Here is a 10,847-nt window from a genome sequence, read left to right as displayed (position 1 = left end):
TTTTAGAACGTCTGCATTTGTTGATTAAGTAATAAGGATACACTACAAAGCAAAATGTGAAATACAAAGCACACTAGAGTTTTACAAGACTTGGCTAAAACATGAGCCACAACATCACATTGCCGACCAACATGTTTGAATGTGAAAGACGCAAACACAAGGGCCGCTTGTTTGATGAGATCAGAGTTGATCCTTGCATCAGGGAAAGACAATCAGAGGCAAAAATCACATACGTCAACCCTTTGGTCTTGTGCCAAAGGGACTGCACGGCGAAGGACAAAAGCCGGTTCAGTACATGTAGCAATACACTGCGCTCTTTGATTCAGCGTAACAACACCCATACCGGCCTTGTCAGTGTCGGCAAAAATGTCTGCGTCGGTTGAAACTGAAATAGTGCTACCTGGTGGTGGCGGACAATTAACGATAGGCTTTTGCCTCCTACTCGTGCCACTACCTAGGCTTTTTGGTTCAAATCAAAGACCGTCGAATAGTCCTATGAAAATGATTGGAATCATCCGACGGATAACCACGCGTGTGTCCGCCACCTTCGTGACCGTTGGATCAGAAATACCTAGATTAGTTTTTTGCAACTGCGTGGTTGTTGCAATCTCCCCCACCCGCAACAACCGGTGTGTTGCAAGATCTGAGATCCCATGAGAGCAGCCAACACCCGTGTTCCTCCTGAGCTCCCCATCAAGCTTGAGCTCAGGCAGAACTCTGACGAGGTCGCAGGCGTGGGCACGGCCGCTGCCGCCCACCTCCACCATGAACGCCGACCATCATAGTGCGCCCGAGCTCAACCTGCATCCGCCATCCTGGGGAGCACCGGCGTCCGCATCCACCATGAGTTTCCGCATCCGACGCCGGCGTGTTGCTGCTCGCTGTCCGGCGCCGCGTGTTACTGCTCGCTGTCCGGCGCCGCGTGTTACTGCTCGCTGTCCGGCACCGGCTGTTTCTCCTCGGTGTCTGCGTCCATCGTGAGTTTCCGTGTCCGGCGCAGTGAATTTCGGCAACAAGGTCCTTGTTGCCAAAAAAACTGTAACAAGACATTTGTTGCAAAAAAAAACCTATAACACGGGCTCTGTTGCAAAAATAATCCGCAACTTGACCTATATTGCGGTTTTCTGTTTCGTAACATGATATGTGTTGCAATGGTAGAAAGTGATGATCGGCCACCCAATCCATCAGATCCGCTGGCTGACGAGGCGACGGATCTTTTAAAAAGATCCGCCGGCCGACGCGTAGCAGTGCCTATCTTGAATTCTTGATCATCATTTGTTACATGGAACGAAAAGAACGGCATGCACGCACGCCCCAAATCAAATGCTGCTTTCACAATATACTCATCACGTAGTAATAATTAAACAAGTGGACATAGAGTCATGCCCATCATCACACGCGACAGTATTGTAGTAGCAGTATCTATACAATTATCAAAGCCCAACTGCCTAACCACTACGCACACCAAGGCAAGCCGATAAGCACTTCGTGGTACGATCAAGTCAACCGCCGCAGCCGCCACCGCACCCGCCGCCGCACCCACCTCCGCCTCCGCACCCGGAGCTGAGCGCCGAGCCGACGATGACGCCGGTGGCCAGGCCGGCGCCGGCTCCGAGGGCGAGCCCCGCGCCGGCCCCCATGCGCCCTCCCTGCTTCCTCCCAGCGTCGACGGGCGGCGGGTACGCGTAGCCCGGGGGCGGCTGCTGCGCCGGGTAGCCGTACGCCCCGGCGGGAGGCGGCGGCGGGTACCCCTGGCCGTAGTAGTAGACGTTGTTGTTGTTGTCCTGCCGGCGCGGCTTCTTGGCTCCCTTGGCGCAGCCGAAGGCCGCCACGGCCGCCACCGCCACCGTCGCCACGACCGCGAAGGCCACGAGCACCGCGGGGCTCTCCAGCCTCAGGTCGTCGGCGAACCCTCCCGCGTGCTGCGCGGCCAGAGGCCCCAACCTCACCATTGCTTTCGGCTGGAGGAAGGAGAGGGCGGAGCTGGCTAGGAGGAAAGCTGTGGGAAGAGCTTGCGCCTTGCGAGGCGGGGAGATAATAAACCTGGTGCGGCAGTTGGGATCGCCGATCGCGGGGTCAAAGTCTTCGGTGTTCGGTTCGACTAAACTATTGGCGTGAGAGCGATCGATCAGGGAGGCGGGTGGAATATATATCTAGCAAAACTACGCGTGCAACCTCCCAAGACCGGAGACTTTGGGGGGCGCCAAGGAATTTCCTCCGGGATCTCTCGCTTTCGCAGGCAATTGACAAGGGCGAAAATTCAGAGGGAATTCGCTCGAACCCTCCCCTGCATTTGTGGGTAATTTGTACACGTCCGGTTGCTTCGGAGGCAAGCGAAACCCTATACTTTATTTTGTTTGTTTGCCACGGAAGAAATCCCATGATTTTGATCGATTTGTTATCTAGTAGCGGTTTATATATTTCGGTTATCTTGGGTTTGGGATAGAGCCAGTTAAAAACGCCAACTCCGTCCCAGCCGTATGTTGGTTCCAAGAAGAAAAGCATATCCAATTATCCGTGCGGGAGACGAGAGGCAGTTTGGATTAATTTACACTTGCCGCGGCATATGCTGCCACGTCGACCTATTTTTCTCCGCCAACGCCGTAGGATACATTGGCCCATGCATGCATGCTGGGAGCCGGTGGTTTTCGCCTTTTCCCACCATCATTTCTGCGGATTGTGGTGTTTGTTGATAAAAAGAAAGTTGGGATGGATGGTGATGGCAGATATATTTGGCGTGCAGAGCAAGATCTGATTGGCGCTTAAGCCCATGAAAGGTGACGTGAAAAACTTAATTAACTTAACGTCTACCATGGTGGCTTGCCAAAAGCGAGGCACGGCAAGTTGTATATTTTTGGCGTTTGGCACGAGTGCCCACATGCCGCACTTCCGTTCACCAGTGCCTAAATTTGTGTAAACATTGAACCGGAACACCTACTTGCTTGCTTGGATGCCAACAACCTTGCCAAAAAACATAGAGAAATGGCTCATTGCTACCCAATCGAGGTGGGCAAAGAGAGAGGGGGCAGAGATTCTCACGCGCGTACTTGCAGTTGAGGCGGTCCCCACTTGGAACCAAGGTTTTTAATTTCTGTAACAAATACATATATTCTAGACATCACTAAAATATCTGAATTTTACCAAATTAGAAAACTGTTTTTGAATTATTTCAAAGAAATTTCACTGAACTTAAATAAAATTTTGCTTTGGATTTAACTTCGATTTAATGTGATATATGAGGTGGAGATTTTTTTTTGTGCCACCAAATTTAATTGAATTTTATCAAAAGTCTAAACCTTGTGGGAGTGAATAGAAAAATTGGTTACACGTAATAGAGTGTGAAACCGCATTTTATATATATATTCTCGAGAGAGTTAAGAGTCCTAGTTTAGGATACGCACAGACACATTGCCACTTGGTAGGAGGATCATGCACAATTGAAGATTACATTTTAATGTTAATCATGTACTTAGTCAACCCGTTATAGGTTGACGAGAACTTGAAATGTCTCCACGTTGCTCCTCATTTGGCAAAAAAAAAAACTCCTGCAAAATGAAGGTGGAAGAAAACCACTGATTCGATTATAAGTATTCGATTCCTTACACCAATCATGTAATCGTTGTTTTTTTCCCTCCTGGACCTCTCTCCTTTTCACGCTATTCACAACAACGAAAACGCACAGGTGAGTTCACACGAACCCTCCCTGCATTTGTGCATATCTGTTTGTACACCTCCGTTGCTTGCTTCGGAGGCAAGCGAAGTCCCATGATTTTGATCGGGTTGTTATCTTACTATATTGAGGGATAGAGACAACCCTAGACGTCTTTGCCATAAGTCTACGAGGGAATATCCAATTATCTGTGTGAGAGATAATCTACACATTGCAACCTTTTTCCGTTTTGCGAAAAGGTCTCCACTTTATATTGAAATTTCACCTGCTGTACAAACCAGCTCGAAAATGATAGAAACTACAAATAGGTCCTCTAGCATGCGACCACCATGAACGGACGGACGCGGTTGCACATGTCGGCACTACCACACCTTAAAGCAAAGTAGCGTCGTACGATGCCAACACAAGGCTCTACCAGATCAGACCCGAATTTTTTATTAATAGTAAATGATAATTCTGTAATTCCGAAACTGGTAAAGGGCCGGTGAAAATTATAAAAATAGGAAGGACGCTAGGAATAACAGCGTCCAGGATGGACTCCATTGCTAACTGCGTCCAGGTCTGGACGCTAGTATGGACGGCGTCCAGGTCTGGACTCTAGTACGGATGGCGTCCAGTCATTGCCCTTTCATTGGTGCTCTGATTGGGCTCAACCGAGTCGTTTTACTTTGATAGATAGAGATTTCATGACCTATATACTCTAATACGATCTGCAGCCATCGCTTCTTACCTTGCTAGGTGGTAAGCAAGCTCTAGCAAGGACATCATCAATCATCAAAGGAGCAACATCATCTCACTAGCTGCTTGTCATTAGGATCATTCACTCATCATTAGGATCATCCACTAGACCTATGGTTGGAGCATGTGAGTTGTTCCATGTCCTCGTTGAATCTTCTTTGTTTGGTCTTGTGTACAATTTACTCAATGGTTACAAGCGTACATTATATATGTGACTAGGTTGTTACTTTTGGGCAATACAATTGGTAACTGGCTAGTTTATGATAACAGATAAGTCGATCTTGAGTCGGCTGTCGTGCTTTTGCCTCTATGTGTCAGTGCACCACTGCCGGCACTTTTGGAAGCATGGTGTGCCGGTGTCGTACCCCAACGTGAACCTGCCGCACGGGTGGCATCTCAACCTCGATAGGGTTCTGGTGCCGACCGTGCCGGACTCAGGCCGCATGCAGCTGATGGAGATCCACCATCATCGTGTCTACTCCCGGACGACCTTCGCCGCGACCCAGCGTCCATGATGGATTCGCCGAACTAGGACGCGTAGTTCGCCACTGAGCATGACCAGCGTTGTCGGTCGTGCTTCAAGGATGCGTCCCGTGCACCATGCGCGCTCGCTGGTCCACCATCACCATCGGTCATGGTGAAGGGGCGAGGATTAGGAGTCCTACATTGTGGCCCTCGAGGAGGCCACAATGAGGTCCATTGAGGAGGCCGAGCGCAAGGAGCTCGGAAAGTGGCCTAGCCTTGCACACACACAGGTTGAATCGGCGGCTAGAGTGGAGGCTAACATGCCCCCACCGCCACCAGCACCGCTCGCGCCCGAGCCTATGGAGGAGGAGCCATGGCCGCTGCTTGGGCAATCATGGTCGTGGACGAGCACGTTGCCATCGTATATCATGCACGCCCGTGCGGGTGGGCATGATAGACGAGGAGGCCGAGCGGCAGGAGAAGCATCAGTTGGTGGCGCAGCAAGCGGCTACGCTGCCAGCCATCCAGCAGGCGTTCCCGTGGATGGAGACGCCAGTATACATCGACCTGGCCAAGGAGGAGGAGGAAAATGACGATGCCTAGATCTACTGCCCGCCGCTAACTGTTTCTTTTATCCTTTCATTTAATATATTTTTTAGTTTTAATTAATGTAAATTGGACTTCTGCTGGCTGTTTTATTTAAAAAAAATTGAAATCCAGCGCAAATGTGAAATATGTTCGTCCGTGTTGCTCGCATCTTCGGACCGGCGGACAAAAACGGAAATTGACATCCGGCTGACCGATCCAAATGAACAAAGAACGAACAAAATCTGCGTCAATTTAGGTTGCCGCGTCGGAGTTGCCCTTAGGTTGGACGAAGGCGAGGACTTTTCTGGGCTAGGTTGAACCAAACAACGGACGCTGCTAAGAATAGCGTCCAGGTGTGGACGTGGTTTGCAACAGCGAGCAGGTCTGGACGCTAGTATTGATGGCGTCCTTCCTATTTTTTGAAATTCTAACTTATCATTACTAGTTTCAGAATTACAGCACTATTATTTATCATTAATAAAAAAACCGGAGATCAGACACCGTAGAAGTGGGTGGATGAACCCACTTTGAAAAATATATTTTGAAATGTCAAAAAATTCTGGAAAAAGTGCATGCCAACATCTTCATATTTTATGTGTGTGCAGAAAGTTTCATGGAAGAACAACTTTTTTCTGGCCTGTGCAAAAAAGACAAAACATTGTGTCGTGTAACGCTATTTAGAAGCATTAAATTTTGTCTTTTTTACGGAGACAAAATAAGAAGACCTTTTTTCACAAAATGTGGTGCCACAGACATATTTTTGCAAACATGTATGCACGGAATTTTGTTTTGAATATTTCAACATTTCAAAACGTGTTTAAAATACATTTTTGTAAAGCGGGTTCATATGTACCCAGATTCAGGACATGCCGACACGGGGTACCAGTGGTTTTCCCCCCGCAGATTGGACGGTTGCTCCAAAAAGTTTTATTTTTATTTCTTGACGTTACATGCAAATCATGATCAAATTTCCTCTTAATCTCATGAAAGGTCACATTAAGAAGACTCAGCCACGTACGGCTTCCATGATGACTTTCCAAAAGGAACGCACGGCATGTTGCAAATTTTTAGCGTTTGGCACGAGGTGCCCACAGGCTACAATTACGTCAATTTAGTGTCCTAGACTAGATTCGTGTTACATTGAACCTGAACGCCTTGCTCGCATAGGATGCCAACAACCTTGCGCAGAGGACAAATGAATGGTTTTGCCGAGATTGGCAAAGAGATAGAGAGAAGTCAGAGATTTTCACATGAGGTTTCATTTGAGGTGGGTCCCTGCCGGCGAGCAAGATTTAAATTTGGATAACAAAAAATCACAGCTCGCAGAAATATCCAAAAATTTAGAAAATTTGAAGATTGCATCAGCACTATATCAAAGAAGTCTAAGTTAATTTTCTTATTTTACCAAAAAAATCATTTTGTTATGAATTTCGTTTAGAATCGGTCTAAAGTTCGAGGCACAATTTTCGATACCCACCAAAATTGCTGAATTTTGGAAATCTCATTGCAATTTGAAACTTGTTCAAGTGAATAAAGAAATTGGTTACACCCGATAAAGTTCAAAAACTACATCGCGTATATCCTCTATAGAGTTAACAACATCCTAGTTGAGAATATGCACAAACACGATGCCGCTTACTGGAAAGATCATCCGCAATTAAAATTTTTTGACTGCATAAACTTAAAATTCTAACAGAGATCATGCCTAGTGATAGGTTGATGGGAATTACAAATGTCTCCGCATTGGACTACATTTCGCAACAAACTATTGCAAAATAAAAAAGTTAGAGGGTATCACGTATTCGGTCTCTAAGTTGTGACGCCCCCGATTCAATCGTACACTAATCATACACGTAAACGTGTACGATCAAGATCAGGGACTCACGGGAAGATATCACAACACAACTCTAAAAATAAAATAAGTCATACAAGCATCATAATACAAGCCAGGGACCTCGAGGGCTCGAATACAAGTGCTCGATCATAGACGAGTCAGCGGAAGCAACAATATCTGAGTACAGCATAAGTTAAACAAGTTTGCCTTAAAAAGGCTAGCACAAACTGGGATACATATCGAAAGAGGCGCAGGCCTCCTGCCTGGGATCCTCCTAAACTACTCCCGGTCATCGTCAGTGGCCTGCACGTAGTAGTAGGCACCTCCGGTGTAGTAGGAGTCATCGTCGACGGTGGCGTCTGGCTCCTGAGCTCCAGCATCTGGTTGCGACAACCAGGTAGAAGGGAAAGGGGGAAAAGAGGGAGAAAAGCAACCGTGAGTACTCATCCAAAGTACTCGCAAGCAAGGAGCTACACTACATATGCATGTGTATATGTGTAAAGGGCCATATCGTTGGACTGAACTGCAGAATGCCAGAATAAGAGGGGGATAGTTAATCCTGTCGAAGACTACACTTCTGGCCACCTCCATCTTGCAGCATGTAGGAGAGAGTAGATGGTAAGTTCACCAAGTAGCATCGTATAGCATAATCCTACCCGGCGATCCCCTCCTCATCGCCCTGTTAGAGAGCGATCACCGGGTTATATCTGGCACTTGGAAGGGTGTGTTTTATTAAGTATCTAGTTCTAGTTGTCATAAGGTCAAGGTACAACTCCGGGTCGTCCTTTTACCGAGGGACACGGCTATTCGAATAGATAAACTTCCCTGCAGGGGTGCACCACATAACCCAACACGCTTGATCCCATTTGGCCGGACACACTTTCCTGGGTCATGCTCGGCCTCGGAAGATTAACACGTCGCAGCCCTACCTAGGCACAACAGAGAGGTCAGCACGTCGGTCTAAATCCTATGGCGCAGGGGTCTGGGCCCATCGCCCATTGCACACCTGCACGTTGCGAGGGCGGCCGGAAGCAGACCTAGCAACCTCCATTACAAAGGAAGTCACGTTACGCGGTCCAATCTGGCGCGCGCCGCTCAGTCGCTGACGTCACGAAGGCTTCGGTTGATACCACAACGTCGAGTGCCCATAACTGTTCCCGCGTAGTTGGTTAGTGCTTATAGACCAAATGGCCAGACTCAGATCAAATACCAAGATCTCGTTAAGCGTGTTAATTGATGTAACCGCGGACACCGACCAGGGCCAGGCCCACCTCTCACCTAGGCGGTCTCAACCTGCCCTGTCGCTCCGCCACAGAGATCCACCCAGAGGGCCGTCGGGACAAAGGTCCTTTCAGCCCCCAATCCGTGAATCACTCGCGGGTACTCCACGAGCCGACCCAACTTTAGTCACCACATGTATCATGTATAAAGTATATAGTATATACCCGTGACCACCTCCCGAGTGATCACGGCCCGATAGTATAGCATGGCAGACGGACAAGAATGTAGGGCCACTGATGGAATACTAGCATCCTATACTAAGCATGTAGGATTGCAGGTAAAGGTAACAACAGTAGTAGCAAAGACAGGCTATGCATCAGGGTAGGATTAACGGAAAGCAGTAACATGCTACACTACTCTAATGCAAGCAGTACAGAGAAGAATAGGCGATATCTGGTGATCAAGGGGGGGGGGCTTGCCTGGAAGCTCAGCCGAGAAGGAGGGGTCGTCAACACCGTAGTCGTACTGGGTAGCAGCGGCGTCGGTCTCGGTGTCTAGCGAGAGAAGAGGGGGAAGAAACAATAAATACAATGCAAACAAATGCATGACGATGCATGACATGAAAAAGCGTGATGCTAGGTGTGCCCAATCGCGGTAGTAGGTGATACCGGCGAAGGGGGAAACATCCGGGAAAGTATCCCCGGTGTTTCACGTTTTTGGACAAATGAACCGGAGGGGGAAAGTTGCGAGTTCGATGTGTTAGGGATGTGTGGCGGACGAACGGGCTGCGTATCTGGATTCGCCTCATCGTTCTAAGCAACTTTCTTGTAGAAAGTATTTTCATCTGAGCTACGGTTTATTTTATATGATTTTCTAAAGTTTTAAATCATTTTTAAAATTTGTTTAATTAATTTAATTCAACATTATCCAGAACAGTACATGATGACGTCAGCATGACATCAGCAGTCAACAGAGGTGTTGACTGGTCAAACTGACGTGTGGGTCCCGCATGTCATTGACTGATTAATTAACTAACAATTAATTAGGTTAATTAGTGATTAGATTAATCTAATTATGAATAATTAAGTTAATTAATTTAGTTAATTAATTAATTAATATTGTTATTATTTTCATTATTTTTATTTTTTATTTTTATAAAAATCGTTCTGGGGGGTGGGGCCCCACATGTCATAGGGCCAGGGGGGCACTGGCCCAGTGGTCATTGGCCCATAGGCCAAAGTGGGTCGGGCGCAATGGGCGCCGGGCGTCGGGCGTCCGCCCGAACGGGACTGGCGAGGGGGCACGGCGGACGAAGGCCGCCGGGGCGCGGCGAGGCTCCGGCCAGGGGGAAGTGGTGGTGGCCGTGGCGGCCGGCGGAGTGGCGGCGCGAGGGGAGCAGTGGTTGAGGCGCGGCGGGGGTTCCGGCGGGCACGCGCAGTACTAGCAGGGGCGGCGGCAGCGTCAGCAGCTGCGGCGAGCGCGCGCAGGAAGCTCAAGCGGCGCGGGCGAGCATGGCCAGGCGGATGGGCGAGGCTGGCAGCTGCGGGTGACAGAGCAGCGGTGGCGGCGCTAGCAGCACAGGAGCCAAGCCCGCAGCAGCAGCAGGCGCGCGCGGCGCGGGCGACTGCAGGTGCTGGGGGAGGGCCGTGCGGGGGAAGGCAGAAGCGGCACAGCGGGCGGCGCGGCGCGTGATTGCGCGGCGAGGCAGAGGTGAGGCCAGGACGGCGTGGGCCAGCGCGGGGGCACGCTCAAGCGCGGCCAGAGCGCGGCCGGAGTGGGTGAGCGGTTCGGTGGTGATGCGGGACGCAGGGTAGGCTGCAACAGTGGAGGTGGTGGCGGGGTCGTGCGGGCGGAGCAGTGGTCGGGGTCACGGCGGCGCGTGGCCACGGCTAACGGCGTGCGAGGGAGACATAGAGGAGGGAGTGGAGGCCGTGCCTCACCGCGGGAATGTAGGGCTACGGGCAGCGGGGGTCGAGGAGGTGGATGGGGACGACATCGGCGTGGAGGAGGCAGGCCGGCGAGGAGGTCCTAGGCGGCGGCGGTGTGGTCCCTGCAGCGGCGGCAGCGCTGTCCCTGCGGCGGCGGTGGCGTTCGAGCCCTCCCTTTTCCGGATCTAGATCGGGATCGATGGGGGGTTGGAGGAGAGACGTGTGGGAGTGGGAGGGGGCGAGTGGGGAGTGGGGTAGGTTAGGGTTTTGGTGGGTGAGGGGATAAGGAGGAGTGGGGGGAAGTGGCCGGCTTGGCCGGCCCATTCGGGCGGCTCGAGTCCGCGTGGATGGCCAGCTGGGCGAAAAGGCCCAGCGGGAGGGGGGGCCTTTATTCTGTTTTTAT

The 10,847-nt window shown here is 50.1% G+C and overlaps 1 protein-coding gene across 1 annotated transcript; it reads right to left on the bottom strand.

Annotated features, from left to right (window-relative positions):
- Window positions 1-1,316: 1,316 nt before the first annotated feature.
- LOC109775710 (uncharacterized) lies at window positions 1,317-2,228 on the bottom strand. Its single transcript, XM_020334418.4, has one exon. The coding sequence runs from the start codon at window positions 1,950-1,952 to the stop codon at window positions 1,503-1,505; it is 450 nt and encodes a 149-aa protein (XP_020190007.1). The 5' UTR covers window positions 1,953-2,228; the 3' UTR covers window positions 1,317-1,502.
- Between the last annotated feature and the right edge of the window lie 8,619 nt (window positions 2,229-10,847).

Source organism: Aegilops tauschii, chromosome 2 (assembly GCF_002575655.3).
Source record: "Aegilops tauschii subsp. strangulata cultivar AL8/78 chromosome 2, Aet v6.0, whole genome shotgun sequence".
Classification (NCBI taxonomy): domain Eukaryota; kingdom Viridiplantae; phylum Streptophyta; class Magnoliopsida; order Poales; family Poaceae; genus Aegilops; species Aegilops tauschii.
This window is presented reverse-complemented; position numbering and strand designations above follow the sequence as displayed.